This window comes from Vombatus ursinus, unplaced genomic scaffold (genome assembly GCF_900497805.2).
Source record: "Vombatus ursinus unplaced genomic scaffold, bare-nosed wombat genome assembly UNPS02014825.1, whole genome shotgun sequence".
In the NCBI taxonomy this organism is placed as follows: Eukaryota; Metazoa; Chordata; class Mammalia; order Diprotodontia; family Vombatidae; genus Vombatus; species Vombatus ursinus.
In genome coordinates, this window is record NW_020954603.1 from 5340974 (window position 1) to 5358737 (window position 17764).

Here is a 17764-nt window from a genome sequence, read left to right on the forward strand (position 1 = left end):
CAAAGAGCAATCAAACTGTGTATATATACCCTTTGAACCAGCAATATGACTTACGTGAGCCGATACAAAGGGAAGTGAACAGAACCAGGAGAACATTTGTACTCAGTATCAGCAACATGATATGATGATCAACTATGAATGACTTACTTATTCTCAGCAATACAGTGATCCAAGGTAATTCCAAAGAGCTCATGGGGAAAAATGCAATTCACATCCAGAGAAAAGAACTGATGGAGTCTGAATGCAGATGGTAGCACACTGTTCGTACTTTCTTTACTTTTTTGTGTTTTTTTCTTTAGGTTTGTTTCTTTCACAACATGACTAATATGGAAATGCTTAAACGATTGTGCATATATAACCTATATCATATTGCTTACTGTATTAGGGAGGGGAGAAGTGAGGGAGCGAGAAAATTTGATACTCAAAATTTTTTTTTGAATGAAGGTTAAAATTTGTCTTTACATGTAATTGGAAAAAATAACAATATAAAAAAAAGAATTAATGGACTACTGTGTTAAATTGCTTACCTTCTCAAGGAGGAGGGAAGGAGGGAAAGAGAGAATATGGAACTTAAAATTTTAAAGAAAGTTTAAAAAATTTTTACATGTAATTGAGGAAAAAAAGTTTTTTGAAAAAAATTTATTGGACCACTTGAATGCCATGATAAAAAAAAGAGCCTAGAGATCATATTTCAAGAAATTATCAAGAAAAATTACCCTGATTTCTTAGTTTCAGAGGGTAAAATAGAAATCCAAAGAATCTACCAGTCTCCTCCCAAAAGAGATCCCCAAATGAAAACTCCCAGGAATGATATAGTCAAATTCCAGAGCTCCCAGGTCAAGGATCGCAAAGGGCCAAAAAGCAACAATTCAGATATCGTAGAGCCAGTCAGAATAACACAAGATTTGGCAATTTCTACTTTAAAGGATTGGAGGGCTTGGAATATAATATTCTGGAATGCAAAAGAGTGAGGGTTATAACCAAGAATCACCTATCAAAACTGAGTGTAATCCTTCAGGGGGAAACATAGACATTCAGTGAAATAGGGGACTTTCTTTCTTTCTTTCTTTTTTTGCTTTTTGGGGAGGCAGTTGGGGTTAAGTGACTTTCCCAGGGTGACACAGCTAGTAGGTGTCAAGTGTCTGAGGCTGGATTTGAACTCAGGTCCTCCTGACTCCGGGGTCAGAGATCTATCCACTGTGCCACCTAGCTGCCCTGAAATAGAGGATTTTCAAGTATTCATGATGAAAAGACCAGAGCTGAATAGAAAATTTGACTTTCAAATACAAGACTCAAGAGAAGCAAAAAAAAGGATAAATAGGAAAGAAGAATCATAAAGGATTCAATAAGGTTAAACAGTTTATATTCCTACATAGAAAAATGATACTTCTAACTCCTAAAATCCTTCTCATTATTAGGGAAGTTAGAAAGAGTATGTATACTCAGAGGGCATGAGTGATAGTTCAGTATGATAGGATGATTACCTGAAAAAATAAAATTAAGGGGTGAAAAAGAGGAATACACTGGTAGAAGGGAAAACTGAGAGGTAGAATGGGGTAATTTATCTTACATAAAAGAGGTGTGGAAGAACTTTTACTGGAAAAGTTGGGGGGATGCTCAAACCTTGCTCTCATTGGAACTGGCTCAAAGAAGGAGTAACATACACGCTTACTTGGGTATAGAAATCTTTCTTACTTTACAGGAAAGTAGGGAGGGGAAGGCAATAAAAGAAGGGATGGGGGCTGATGAGGTAAAAGAAGCAAAACACCTTTGAAAATGGACAGAATGAAAGGAGAGAGAGAGTAAGATAAACAGGGAAAATAGGAATGAAGAAAATAGTAATCTTAACTGTGAAAAAAAAATTTACGGCAAGTTTCTCTGATAAAGACCTCATTTCTGCACAAACAAAGCCAATGCAACTAAGATTAGAAGGAAGGTAGAAAATTGGGAAAGAATTTTTACAACCAGTCTCTCTGATAATGGCCTCGTTTCTAAAATATATAGAGAATTAAGTCAGATTTATAAAAATACAAGTTATTCCCCAATTGATAAATGGTCAAAGGATATGAACAGGCAGTTCTCAGATGAAGAAATTAAAGCCATCTATAGTCATATGAAAAACTGCTTTAAATCACTATTGATTAGAGAAATGCAAATGAAAACAACTCTGAGGCACCACATCACACCTCTCAGATTGGCCAAGATGACAAAACAAGAAAATGATAAATGTTGGATAAATATGGGAAAATTGGAACACTAATGCATTGTTGGTGGAGTTGTGAAATGATCCAACCATTTTGGAGAGCAATTTGGAACTATGCCCAAAGAGCTGTAAAAATGTGCATATCCTTTGACCCAGCAATAGCACTTCTAGGGCTATATCCCAAAGAGATCATACAAATGGGAAAAGGACCCACATATACAAAAATATTTATAGCAGCTCTTTTTGTGGTGGCAAAGAATTGGAAATTGAGGGGATGCCCATCAATTGGGGAATGGCTGAACAAGTTGTGGTATATGATTGTAATGGAATACTATTGTGCTATAAGAAATGATGAACAGGCTGACTTCAGAAAAACTTGGAAAGACTTGTATGGTCTGATGCTGAGTGAAATGAGCAGAACCAAGAGAATGTTGTACACAATAACAGCCACGTTGTGCGATGACTAACATTGATAAACTTAACCCTTCCCAGCAATACAAGGATCTAAGACATTTCCAAAGACCTCATGATGGAAAATGCTATCCACATCCAAAGAAAGAACTATGGAGTTTGAAGGCAGATTGAAGCATATACTATTAGCTATTTTTTTTTCTTCTGATGAGTTTTGTTTCCTCTTTCTGGTGGTTCCTCCTATTGGTTCTAATTCTTACTTACAACATCACTAATGTGAAAATATGTTTAATAGGAATGTATATGTATAGCCTATATCAGATTGTGCGCTGTCTTGGGGAGGGTGGTGGGGAGGAAGGAGGAGAAAAATTTTAAACTCAAAAGCATATGGAAGTGATTGTTGATAAATCAAAATCAATTAGTAAAAAAATAAAGACCTCATTTCTCAAATATATAGAGAACTGAGTCAAATTTTTAGAAATAAGGGCCATTTCTCAACTGATAAATGATCAAAGGATATGTATGAACAGGCAGTTTTCAGACAAAGAAATCAAAGCTATCTTTAAGTTATATGAAAAAATTCTCTAAATCACTACTAATTAAAGCAAATTAAAACAACTCTAAGATACCACCCCACATCTATCAGATTAGCTAATATGACAGAAAAGGAAAATAACGAATGTTGGAGGGGAAGTGGGAAAATTGAAACACTAATGCAGTGTTGGTGAGGTTGTATACTGATCCAGCTATTCTGGAGGGCAATTTGAAATTATGCCCAAAGAGCTATAAAACCATGAATACCCTTTGACCAGGCAATATCACTTCTGGGTGTGTATCCTAAAGAGCTAAAAAACGAAAAGGAAAAGGACCTATACGTACAAAAATATTTATAGCAGCTCTTTTAGTCGTGGTGAACAATTACAACTGGAGAATAGCTGAACAAGTTGTTGTATATGATTGCGATGGAATACTATTGTGCTAAAAGAAGTGATGAGCAGGATGCTCTCAGAAAAACCTGAACTTAGGTAAGCTGATGTGAAGTGAAATGAGCAGAACCAGGAGGACAATATTGTGTGATGATCAACTGTGAATGAATTAGGTATTCTCATCTATACAATGATCCAAGACAATTGAAGGACTTGTGATGAAAAATTCTGTCCCTCTCCGAGAAAAAACTGATGGAGTCAAAATGTATATTGAAGCTAAATTTTTCTTTACTTTTTAAATTTTTGTTTGTGTTTTCTTTCACAGCATGACTAACGTGAATATGTTCCACATGACAGCACAAATATAATTGATATTAAATTGCTTGCCTTCTCCATGAAGGGGAGAGGGGGGAGGAAGGGAGAGAATTTGGGACTCAAAAATTCTAAAAAACAAATGTTAAAAATTGTTTTTTACATGTAATTGGGGAAAAATAAAATACTAAATTTAAAAAATAAGTGTAAAAGCCAGCAAATGGCCTTGGAAGCATAGGTTAAAAAGTAATTGGAAACTAAATAATCCAATCCTAAAGAATGAGTGGGTCAAATAATAAATCATAGAAGTAGTCAATAATTTCATTAAAGAGAATGACAGTTATAAGACAACATACCAAAATTTGTGGGATACAGCCAAAGTAGTATGTAGGGGAAAATTTATATCTCTAAACATACATCAATAAAAGAATGAAAGAGCAGATCAATGAATTAGGCATTTAACTAAAATAAACTAGAAACATTAAAAATCCCTAATTAAACAGCAGAATAGAAATCCTGAAAATCAAAGGAGAGATTAATAAAAAATTGGAAGTAGAAAAACAAGGAACTGGTTTTATGGGGAAAAAAAATAAAATATTTGATTAAAAAAAAGGAAGAAAACCAAATTACCAGTGTCAAAAATGAAAAGGGTCAATGTACTACCAAATGAAAATGAAATTGAAGCAATTATTAGGAACTGTGTTGCCCAACTATATGTAATAAAGCTGATAATCTAAGTGAGATGGATGAATATTTACAAAAATATAAATTGCCCAGATTAGCAGAAGAGGAAGTAGAATACCTAAATAACCCTGTCTTAGAAAAAAGAAATTGAGCAAGCCATGAATGAGTTTGCTAAGAAAAAATCCCCAGGATCAGATGAATTCAGAAGTAAATTCTACCAAACACTTAAGGAACAGTTAATTTCAATACTGTATAAACTATTTGGAAAAATAGGCAAAGAAGGAGCCCTACCAAATTCCTTCTATGACACAAATATGGTTTTGGTACTTAAATCAGAGAGAGTAAAAACAAAGGGAAAAAAAGCTGTAGATTAATTTTCCTAATTAATATTGCTGCACAAATTTTAAATAATATACTGACAAGGAGATTATAACAATATATTACAAAGGACATAACTACAACCAGGTGGGATTTATACCAGGAACTCAGGGCTGGTTCAATATTAGGAAAACTATTTGCATAATTGACTATATCAATAACAAAAACAAAAAAAAATCATGTAATTATCTCAGTAGATGGAGAAAAAGCTTTTGACAAAATACAGCACCCAATCTTATTAAAAACACTAGAAAGTATAGGTATTAAATGGAGCTTTTCTTAAAATGATAAGTGGTATCTATCTAAAACCAAGGGCAAGCATTATCTGTAATGGGGATTAACTAGAAGCCTTCCCAGTAAAATCAGGGATGAAGCAAGAATGTCTGTTGTCACTGTTGTTCAATACTGTACTAGAAATGTTAGCTATAGCAATAAAACAAGAAAAAGAAACAAAGAATGAGAATAGGCACTGAGACAAAACTATCACTCTTTGCAGATAACATAATGGTATACTTAGAGAACCCTAGAGAATCAATTAAAAAAACCAGAAACAGAACAACTGTAGCAAAGTGACAATATATAAAATAAACCCATATAAATCGTCGGTATTTCTGTATATTGCCAACATAACCTAGCAAGAAGAGATTGAAAGAGAAATTCCATTAAAAATAGCTGCAGACAATGTAAAATACTTGGAAGTCTACCTGCCAAGACTAGTCCAGGAACCATATGAACACAGTTAGAAAATACTTTTCACATAAAGACTTAATCTAAACCAGTGCAGCTTTTTTTTTTTTTTTTAAAGGCAATTGAGGTTAAGTGACTTGCCCAGGGTCACACAGTTAGTAAGTGTCCAGTGTTTGGTCTGAGGCTGGATTTGAATTCAGGTCCTCCTGACTTCAGGGCCACTGCTCTATCTGCTGCGCCACCTAGCTGCCCCCAAGTACTTCTTAAACTGTGGGTCGTGACCCCCCCCCCCACAGTTTGAGAAACGCTTACGGGGTCACCAGTGGAAAAAATTTAAGAACCCGTGATCTAAACAACTGGAGAAATATTAATTGCTATTAGATAAGCTGAGTCAGTATAATAAAGATGACAATTTTGCCTAAACTAATTTACTTATTCAGTGCAATACTAATCAAACTACCAAAGAATTATTTTATAGAGCTAGAAAAAGTAGTAACAGAATTCATCTGGAAGAACAAAAGGTTAAGAAGGGAATCAATGAAAAAAAATGAAGGAAGGTGGCCTACCAGGACCAGATTTCAAATTATTACAAAGCAATAATCATCACAAGAATCTGGTGCTGCCTAAGAAAGAGTGGTGGGTCAGTAGAATTTCAAGGGTATGGAACCTGTGGCCTTACCCACCCCTGGATTAGATACACAATATATAGTAGTAAATGACCATAGTAATCTAGTGTTTGATAAGCCCAAAGATCCAGCTTTTGGGTCAAGAACTACTTGAACAAAACTGCTGGGAAAACTGGAAAACAGTATGGCAGAAACTAGGTGTAAACTAACATCTCATACCATATACCAAGATAAGGTCAAGATGGATACATGATTTAGATATAATAGGTGATATCATAAGCAAATTAGAGGAGCATGGAAAATTTTACCTATCAAATTATGGATAATATAGGAAGAGTTTATGATCAAATGAGAGAGGATCACAGGAAGTAAAATGGATAAATTTTGTTTACATGAAGTTAAAAAGGTTTTGCATGAACAAAACCAATGCAGCCAAGATTAGAAAGAAAGCCAGAAACAGGAAATTTTTTTTACAGCAAGTTTCTCTGATAAGAGCCTCATTTCTCAAATATTTAGACAACTGAGTCAAATCTATAAAATTACAAGTAATTCCCCAATTGATAAATGGTCAAAGGATGTGAACAGGCAGATTTCAAAAGAAGAAATCAAAGCTATCTGTAGTCATATTTTAAAATGCTCTAAATCACTACTGATTAGAGAAATGCAAATTAAAACAATTCTGAGGTACCATTATTGGCTCACCTTACAGAAAAAGAAAATGTCAAATGTCTGAGGGAATGTGGAAAAATAGATGTATTCATGTGCTGTTGGTGGATTTTGAACTCCACCCATTATGGAGAATTGGAACTATGTCCAAAGGGCTATATAATTGTGACCCAGCAGTACTACTACTAGATCTGTATCTCAAAGAGATTAAAGGAAAAGGAAGAGGATATATATGTACAAAAATATTTATAGCAGCTCTTTTTGTGGTGGCAAAGAATTAGAAATTGAGGGAATACCTATGACTTAGGGAATGGCTAAACAAGTTGCTATATATAATTGTGATAGATACTGTTGTGCTGTATGAAATGATGAGCAGGATGTTTGTGTTTTTTTGTTTGTTTGTTTGTTTTGGCTAGGCAGTGGGGTTAAGTGACTTGCCTGGGGTCACACAGCTAGTAAGTGTTATGTGTCTGAAGCCAGATTTGAACTCAGGTCTTCCTGAATCCAGGGCTGGTACTCTATCCACTGTGCCACCTAGCTGCCCCCCACAGTGCCACCTAGCTGCCCTCCACTGCGCCACCTAGCTGGCCCCCACTGCGCCATCTAGCTGCCCCAGAGCAGGATGTTTTTAGAAAAACCTGAGAAGACATATGAACTGATGCAAAGTGAGGTCATTATACATAGTAATAGCAGTATTATATGTTGATCAAATCTGAAAGACTTTTCAGCTACTCTGATTAATACTGTGATCCAAGATAATTCTCAGGGACTCGTGATAGATTTTGCTATCCATCTTAGGAGAGAGAACTGATGAACTCTTGAGTACAAACTGAAGCCTAATTTTTTCACTTAATTTTTTTGGTAACATGCTAATATGGAAATAGTTTTGTATGATTTCACATGTATAATTGATATGTTTGCCTTTTCAATGGGTAGGGGAGGAGCTGGATGGAGGGAGAGAATTTGGAATTCAAAATTTTAAAAATTTAATATTAAAAATTAAAAAAACCCAAATAAAGAATAAAAAACAAATTTGTAAAAAAAAATTACCTGCAGAATCTTTGTCTTCCATATGAATACATGTGTACATAAGTATATATGTAGGATAAGATCTGTTTAGAGACCTTGATCCCAGGGCACAAGTCCTAGAGCTTACAGCAAACTTGGAGACCAATGTAGTTCAAACCTCTCATTTTGCAGATGAGGAAATTGAAAGTCAAAGAGGTGGCATACTTACCTCAGTCACATAGGAAATGTTTACATTTATCATTTGCAAAATAGCCTGCAGAAGACTTTCTAAATATGGACATGTAAAAGTAGATATCCTTCCTCTTTATCTTGTGTTCCTGCCATCTTTGTTTTTTCTTTGCTTGTGAGTAGCTAGGTACCATCTTTGTATAGAAAGGGAATACGTGTTCTAAGGGTTAGATCCCTGGCCCTCTAGTAAAGAATGCTGTTTTGATCTGCTGTTGAGCTGCTCTGTGACTTAGAAAAGACACTGTTTCAACTTCCCGTTCCTGCTCCTCTTGTTCCCCATTGTTCCAGCTTGGTAACTTGATTTTTTATTGAGTTGCATTGTTCTCTTCATTTCAGTAAAGAAATACAGAGTTGGATAAGGGTGGCGGAATTTTAATGTAGTATTTTCTGGTATTGATTCAGTAGATGAGGAAGGAATAGCATTTTTTCTTCTCTTTGCTTATTACTATTATAGCTCATAGCTAATGGCTGGTATTTCTGAATAATACTGTTGTGGGTTTCTGTTGCAGTGACACTGAACTATGCAGTTTTCCTTTTAAATTTCTCACAAAGAAGATACTTCCCCTCACTCCTTTGCAAGATGTGGGGAAAGAGGTCTGCAGGTGTGGAACATTGCATATATATTGTCAGCCTTTTTCAATATCTTAATTAGTTTTATGGCTTTTTCTCTCATCTTTTTCTTTTCTTTTTGTTATATGGGATGGCTTTTGGGGAGGGGAGGAGGGAAAGGATTACAGGGAGCAATTTAGGCAGTCTAAAAAAGCGTCAAAATTTATTGTAAACTTTTCTCCTGAATAATAATAGCTTATATTTACAAAGCACACTCAGGTTTACAAAGCTCTTTCCTCATAGTCACCTTGGAAAGCTGGCCCACAGGCCTCTATCCTGAGCCTTTTTCTCTACTCTCTTTTTACTAGTGGTGATCTCATTAGCTCACATGGATTCAGTTGTCAGATTTATGCTGATGATTCTCAAAAATACTTAGCCAGCCCTAACCTCTCTGCTGACCTCCAATCTTGTATCTCCACCTGCCTGTTGAACCTCTTTAACTGGATGTCCTGTAGACGTCTTACACTCAGCATGTCCCAAACTGAACTCATCATCTCCCCCCACCCCTCTCCCCTGCCTCCTCCAATCTTCCCTGTTACTGTGGAGGGCAGTACCATCCTCCCAATCCCAGGGCCTCACTACCTAGTTATCATCCTCAACTCTTCACCCTCTCATCCCACATATCCAATCTGTTGTCAAGGCCTATCAATTTTACCTTCGCAGGTTCCCTCTCGATTATAGCCCTTTCTCCCTTCTGATACTGCTACCCCTCTGCTATAGGCCCTCATCATCTCACACTTGTGCTACTGTCATAGCCCAGTGGCGGCTTGTAGCCTCAGTCACAAGTCTCTCCATACTCCAGTTCTTCCACTCACTGTCAAAAGTCGTCTTCCTAAAGCACAGACCTGACCATGGCACCCTTCCTCCTTTTCCCTCAATCAGTAAACTTCAGTCACTCCCTGTCATCTCCAGGATCAAACATAAAATCCTCTCTTGACATTCAAAGCCTTTAATAACCTGCCCTCTCCCCAGCCTTTCCAGTCCTTTTACACCTTAACCCCCTGTCCCCATTCTCAGTGATACAGTGACACCAGTCTCCTTGCTACTTCTTCAGCAAGACTCTCCATCTCCCAATTCTGGGCATTTTCACTGACAGTCCACAAGGCCGGGAATGCTGTCCCTCTTCATCTCTGCCTTCTGGCTTTCCTAAAGTTCTAGCTAAAAGCCCGCCTTCTCCAGGAAGCCTTTCTTTGTCCCTTTTGATGTGAGTACTTTCCCTCTGTTGATTATTTCCAATCTATCCTGTGTATATCTTTTTATATAGAGTAGTTTGCATGTTGTCTCCCCTATTCAACCGTGAATTCCTTGCGAACAGGGACTGGTTTACCTTTCTTTGTATCCTCAGTGCTTATTAAGTAGGTGCTTAATATTTATTCACTGACTGCAAGTATTATCATCCCCATTTTACAGATGAGAAAACTGGGGCTAGAAGAGGTTAAGTGACCTTGCCCATGTAAGCAGTATAGTTTGAATTATCTTTCTGAGATTTGGTGTTGGAGTGACCTTGGATAAGACTGTTCCTGCATCTCTAAAATGATGAAGTTGAACTAGAAGGTTTGTGAGGCTTCTTCTCTCTATTAGTCCTATACTCCCTGTCTGTACAGGAAGTGGTAAAGGCAGTATTTGAACCCAGGTCTCTGGATACCAAATCCAGCATCTTCATGCTACTCAGTGTTGCCTCTCTGTGTAAATGTAAATGTGAACTCTTACCACTGTTGGCTGTCTTTCTTTTATTGTTGAGGAACCTTAAACTCCAGAGAGGTTAAATAACTAGCCTCTGTTGTCACCCACTCTGAACTAGAATTTAAATCAGGTCTCCAGTCTTCAGTCACACACTCTTTCTAGTTCTTTATGCTGCATCTCTCTATCTCTCTCTTTTAAGGCAGTTGGGGTTAAGTGACTTGCCCAGGGTCACACAGCTAGTAAGTGTCAGGTGTTTGGTCTGAGGCTGGATTTGAACTCAGGTCCTCCTGACTCCAGGGCCAGTGCTCTATCCACTGTGCCACCTAGTTGCCCCTATGCTGCATCTCTCAAAAGAACGAAGATGGTAAAAAAGTAAAAGAGAAAACAGAAGATTATGGCTGCCTTGCTCTTCTGAAAAAAGATCTAAGGGTCTTAGCAAGCCACATATGACAACCAAGAAAGCTAATACAGTCTGAGACCGTAATAAGAGAGGCACAGTGTTATGGCTAGTGAAGGGACAGTCCCATTGTCCTGTGCCCTGGACAGGCCACATCTACAGTATTGTGTTCAGTTCTGGGCCGCACAGGACAATGGAAGATTATTGACAACCTGGAAGATTGCCTGTATTTACAGGATAGTAAAAGACCTTCAGATCGTGCCGTATGAGGATTGTTTGGAGAAGCCAAGAGGAGAGAACTCGGGCATATGCTATTCAATTCAACTTAGCAGGCTTTTATTACACCCCTGCTAGGTGCCTGGCAAAGCGCCAGAAGTATGAAGATGAGAACAGTCTGTCCTCAAGGATGTTCTCAGTGACTTTCTTCACCTATGTGATGGGCTGGGGCGGGGGTGAGGGGAGTAGCTAGACTGGATCTACCTGGGCCCAGAGGGCAGAACTAGGAGGAAAGGGTAAGAGGTGCAAGGCGGTGGACTTAGGCTTGCTGTGTCAGAGCTTCCAACCCCTGGACTGTCCAAGGGTGGGATGAGCGGACTGTGGTAGCAGGGAGCCAAGTAGGGTTCCTGATCAGGGAAGGGCCGGTCCTGAAGCTCTTCCAATGCCTCTTCCAATTCAAGGCTGGTAGGTGGTGTGCACCCTGAGTGCGAATCCTGCCTCACACACTGCCTAGCTGGGCAAGTCAGTCACTAACTCTTCTCAGACTCAATTTCTTCACTTGTCAAGTGTGGATAACGAGCCTGTATCTCACAGTGAAGATCAAATGGTACAATGTGAAGTACTTTGCAAACCTTCAAATGCTAGATAAGTGTCAGTTATTGTGGTTATAGACAGCTTTTCCTGTGTGATTTCTTTCATGGATTTCATTGTTGAAACCCAGGGTTTGTAAATGTCAAGGCTTTACCCCTTCTCCTGAAGCTCCTGGAGGCTTTCTCCTCCTCTTCGCCTGTGTCTCTGTCTCTCTGTCTACCTAAGGAAGAAAAGGGAGTGGGAGTGAGATCAGCCTTCTGCTGTGAGCTTTCCTACCATCCTCTGCTTTTAGGGACACCCATGGGCTGTTGGTCTGTCCCTGCACTGACTTGACTCAGCTGTGTGAAGTCCACAGGACTGGAGGTTGAGAGGAAGAGGCAGCCTGTTGCCAGGGAGAGAATTCTGAATTTTGAGCTGGAGGACCTGTTTTCCTGCATAATAAGAAACCTAGGAGGATGATAGAGAAGAGTGGGAAGACTAAAGCAATTGATGTAGAACCGAGTAAGCAGAACTCCACGTTTAGCAGAAAGTGCCAAACTTAGTCCACGTTCCCTGACTCGGGGGATCACCAGCCTTTGAAGTCTGGCACCATCCCCCCTTCCCATCCGGCCATCCATCACTTGACCTGCCCTTCCTTTACTCAGTGCTCCCCCCCGATGCATGATCCTTAGCTGCCCCCCAGCTGTTCTTTTACTTTACTTTAGTCTCTTGACTCACTTGGGTAATGGCCTCTCTTCAGATGTCTGCCTGGTAAAAATCCTTCCCATCCCACATAGCCTTGCTTCTCTGATGATTTTATCCCTGAGCATTCCCTTTCACTCAGAAACTATTCTTTCTTTCTTCTGGATCTTTATACCTTACTTTTATATTCTATTTAGGAGAAAGAAGATGTGTATAGGAATATAAGCTTCTTGAGGGCAGGGACTGTAGTATTTATCTTTGTAGTCTGAGAGAGTTGCCTGGGAGAGGGTGAATGATTTGCTTCAGATCACACTGTGAGTATATGTCATTGGTAGGACTTGAATTCAGGTCTTGTCTCCAAGGCCAGCACAGTCTACCATGCCAACCTTCCTCTTTCATAGTAATACTCAATAGATGTGTTAAAAGAGTGAAATAAAAATCTACAGATGCTAGGTGTGTACCCTGAAAAGTTTTGGGTTTTGGTTATTATCTTATAACTCACTCTTTTCTCTGGTATTGTGTGGGGAAATCCAGCTCTTTGAGATCCTGGTTCATTGGGCTTTAATTGAAGTTTTACTTTTATATCATTGTGCACGTCTTGAAATCGTCAGAAAATTGGGATCTGAGCCCCAGCACCATCACTGCCTAACACTGTGATCCCTGGACACATCTTTTCAGGTCTCTGAGCCTTATTAGTTCCTTCCTCTTTAAAATTGAGATCTCACAGGTTGTTGTGAGAAGAGTGCCTTGTAGAAATCTTAAAGAGTTAGGAAAAGTGTCCCGATATTATGAGCAGTATGTTAGCCTAGAAGAGTAGAGAATAGTAATATAGGAGTAAGTTTCCAAGCCTTATTTTTAATTTCTTTGTTCTTTGCAGATTTGGGGGGACAACTCTAAAATCTTGTCTTTCCATCCCAAGATACTTCTGAAATAGATTATAGTAAGAAAAAAATCTGGTTTATAATAAAAAAATGGACTCAAATGTCTTTGTAATATAAATATCTTATGATATGTTTTTGTTTTTCTTTCAGTCCAAGGACAAAATGATGAGAGGTTCCCGAAGAGGCTGTGTTAGACTTCGAGTAAGTAGCTTTCTTTCCTTTTTGGGAAAGCCAACTTTCAGAGAAAGATAAAAAAGTGAATTTTTGGATGCTCTGGTGTCTTGTTAAGTCCTCTCTGTCCTCCTCCTCAGTGGCCCCTTCATTGCAGATAGGCCCTCCAGATTGGGTGGAAATGCTTTTCCTTCTTTCTTTAACATCTGTCATCTGGGTCCATTGTACTTTCTCTCAGCCCTTTCCTTGTTTCTCTTGTCCATCTTCTTTTAGGCTTAGTGTCAGGTTTCACGCAGAGATACGAAACTGGATGAGTAAGGTCAGGCAGAGGAGACTTCAGATTGAGCCCACCAGAGGGAAAAATAAAAAAGATGTTTTCAGATATCTTTTTTTTTTTTTTAATTTAAATTTTTAGGCAGTTGGGGTTAAGTGACTTGCCCGGGGTCATACAGCTAGTAAGCTCAAATGTTTGGTCTGAGGTCAGATTTGAACTCAGGTCCTCCCAACTTCAGGGCTGGTGCTCTATCCACTGCACCACCTAGCTGCCCTGTTTTCAGACATCTTAAAAGGAAGTACCTACAGATTTAAAACAACAACAACAGTAATCTTTGGTGATAAAGTAATGTGACTCATTGAGACTCATCAGACATGCCCTTGATTTTGAAAGACTGTTGTTATCCTTGTCATTTCTTTCATTCATTGATCTTAATGATCAATGTACATTTATTTTTGTACGTGATAGATGTTTAATGTTTGTTCACTTTAGGGTTTATTGAAATGCATACCTAATAACCCTGGTGAGGATAAACTGTTCTTCAAACTTTATAATGAATCAGGTGGTCAATAAACATCTGTTTAACACCTCCTGTGTGCCAGGCACTGGGCTAAACTGAGAATCGAAGATTGGGTTTGAGTTTAGGCTCAGACGCTCATCAGCCATGTGACCCTAGCCAAGTCACTTCTCTGTTTGATCTCTGTTTCCTCAGGTTAGAAATGAGGATCAAATGCTTGTCTCATGTTCCTTGCAGGGCTGGGAAGGAAGCACCTTGTAAATGGTGATGTGCTGTTTAAATGGGAACCAGTTCTCTGCTTGATAAGTGCCATTGACAAGATGGAAGGTGTCTTAATGAGGATACCTGAAATGGTCAGTCTCGGCAGTATGTCACAGTGGAACGAATGCTCGATGCAGACCCAGTCAGTCCAGCTGGGTTTTCATCCAGCTTTGCCACTTACCCTAGTGGACCTCAGTTTCCTCTAGTTTCCTCAGTAATGTGAAGGGGAGGGACTAGATGATTTTTAAGGCCTTACCCTTCTAGCTTTAGTTTTATGCTCCTGTGACCTCATTATCTGGCAAATGAGCCAGGATGGTGAAAGACAGATTATAGGAAGACAGATTCACGGGTATATTGCAAGTGGAGCTTCAAATTGGGCCCCACTGGTTCTGGAAAAGAATTGAAAATTAGCTCACAAAATTACTAAAATGTGCATATTCTTAGTCCCAGGAATGCTCCTTCTGTGATGGAGCATGTGTCCTAAGCTGGATGGAAAGGCCCTGTAACCACCAAAATGATCACAGCATTTCTGTGGGAACAATACCCAGAAACAGACAGAATAGGTGCCTCTTGGTTGGGGAATGGCTGAACCAACAGAGGCCCATCAACATGATGGAGTATGATTGTACCAGAGCAATGAGGGATGTCAGGAATTCAGAGAAACTTGGGAAGACTTGTATGAATGAATGACTGGTGATCTCCATAGAGCCAGGAGAGCACCGTGCAGCCATGTAAACAAATACCAAAAAGACAGCAATTGACATCAGTGAAATGACCTATCTCAGTGCCACAGGAGTGGGGTAAAACCTGTTTCCCTCCTGGAAGGAGGCGCAAGTTATTAAAAGTGTTTCCATCAGCTTCTTTTCTTTAGCTCCCCATTATTCTATGGGAGGGGGCAAAGTCACAGTGATGGGGAAAAATCCAAATGACCTTTAAAGCATTTCTGATCCTTTTTTTTTTTTTTTAAGGGAAAGGTTACAGAAATAATGAGTAGACCCTTAATAATCAATAGAACTTTACAATAGCGGAACCGACCATTTTCTTTGTAGTGCAGTTCTCTCTCACTAGAAATATTCAAGCAGAGACTAGCTGACCACTTGAGGAGCCTCAGAGGACAATTCTTTCATTGGGTGCAGGGTTGATCTGGAATCCCTTCCAGTCCTCTGATTTGGGGATTTGTCTGTTCATAGTGCACTTTTTAGTCAAGGACACCCCTTGGCAGGCATGGGCAGCGTATCACTTGAGAACAATTGTTTAAGAGAAGTGGTGTCAAAGGGACCATCAAGTAGGTGATGACGGGAAAGGGTGATGGGGCAGTGCCAAGAGCAGGAGAGACCCTGCAGTGGCCTGGCCAGGATAGGCCACATGGTGTGGGTCCACATGATGTCAGGAGACGGAGAAGGGTTCGGGGCAGTGAGAGCGTTTATTAAGGGCCCACCTCGTGCAAGTGACTGAGCTAAGATGCTGAGGAAACCAAGGCAGAAGCAACAGCTGGTGCCTGGGAGGAAGTGACAGAGGGCTTCTAGAGCTGGAATCCTGCCTTCGATGCTGGTAGGGCACTGTTGGGCATGGCACTATTGTGTCGCCCTGGGCACATCCTCTACATTGAACTTTAGAATATTTTGTCTCTCAAGAGGTGAAGGGTAGGGGCAGCTAGGTGGCGCAGTGGATAGAGCACCGGCTCTGGAGTCAGGAGGACCTGAGTTCAAATGTGGCCTCAGACACGTAACACTTACTAGCTTTGTGACTCTGGGCAAGCATTTAACCCCAATTGCCTTGCCAAAAAAAAAAAGAGGTGAAGAGTAGGAAGGAATGTATTTCAGGCATAGATGATCGCCTTTGCAAAGGCCTGGAGGCAGGAGTTGCTATGCCCAGTTCAGAGAAGAGCAGGACCTGTTTGGCTAGACCATAGGATGAATATGGGCGAGAGGAGCAGTATGAAATGAACCTGGGCTTTCAGTGTCCGTGGAGTTTGCCTTGGATCCCATAGGCCCCAAGGAGCTACTTAAGATTTTTGATCAGGAGTGTGGCCTGTGGTCAGACCTGTGCTTCAGCAAATTTATTCTGGCAGTTCTCTGGAAAGTTGTTTGGAGAGGGGAGAGACTGGAAGCAGGGAGACCAAGGTTGTGCCATGGTCCACACAAAATATAACAGACAACTGAACTAGTGTGGTGGCTGGAGTGGGATTGAGGAGGAGGAAGAAATGGGAGGGATGTTATGGACGTGACCATTGATTGGATGTGAGAGGGAGAGAGAAATGAGGATGTGGCTGAGTTTGTAAACCTGAGTGATGAGGAGCGTGGTAGTTCCTTCAATAGGAAATGGCAGGTATGGAGGACTGAGAGGTTTCAAGGGCAATGAGTTCGGAGGTCAGCGACATGCTTATTAAGTTTATGAGTGACACAGAACTAGGAGAGAGTGCTGATGGATTAGATGGTAGAATTGACATCAGGTCAGGATCTAATAAGAGGAAATTTTAGTAGGAGTAAATCATGTTCTTAGGTTAATCAAGTGCAGGATGTTATATGATAGTGTTGATGTGAAAATGACCTTAGAGAGTTAGTAGATTTGTAGCTTACAAAAAGGCAAATCATGTTCATTAAGCATTAGGGTGACTGTGCTTGACACTGAGGATACAGAGACATGATGAGGAGGGCCTCTGCCCTCCAGAAGCTTCCATTCTTTTTAAAATGTAGTGTACAGAACACAAGAAGCAACAGTTGTATTGCTGTTTGCCCTGGTCAGAACACAGCTGGTTCTAGGGTCCAGCATCTCAGAGAGGAATTAATATGGATCTTGTCCAGAGGAGTAGGACCAAGGTGGTGAGGGCTCTTGAAACCTTGCCTTTGGAGAGATGGGTGTGATGACAGCTAGCTGAAATATTTGAAAGAATATTTTAGAGCAGAGGGATTTGGCTTTTTCTTTTGGGTACTGGAGAGAACTAGGATCAGTGGTTGGAAGTTCCAGGGGCTAGATGTTGGCTCAATGTGAGGAAAAGCTTTGTCTCTCCTCAAATGAAATGGTCTGTCTTAATGTGGGTGAGGAGCTTCTCATTAAAAGATGTGTTTCAGCAGACTCTGGGTGACTAGCTGTTAAAATTTTCTACTTCAACATTTCAAAGGTTCCTTCTGATTCTTAAATTAAGTGATTTTTAAAAACTTCAGTATGATCATCCAATTATTTTTTTTTTGAGTGAAGGAAAGCCTTTATTACGCTTCTCAAAAGAGAAGCGGGCACACCAAACTCAAATATGGCACGTGTGCCCTGGGTCAGTGGTAGAATCAACTTAATCTTAAATAGTAAGATCCATACTCCACCCACCAAGGCTAGGAT

The 17764-nt window shown here is 39.7% G+C and overlaps 1 protein-coding gene across 2 annotated transcripts in view; it reads left to right on the forward strand.

Annotated features, from left to right (window-relative positions):
- Positions 1 to 17764, forward strand: part of OSBPL9 (oxysterol binding protein like 9) — a 156023-nt gene that overhangs the window by 23113 nt on the left and 115146 nt on the right. For both annotated transcript variants that reach the window (XM_027838253.1, XM_027838255.1), the window contains exon 2: positions 13359 to 13409. In XM_027838253.1, the coding sequence (XP_027694054.1) occupies positions 13359 to 13409 (51 nt within the window). The remainder of the gene's footprint in view (positions 1 to 13358; positions 13410 to 17764) is intronic.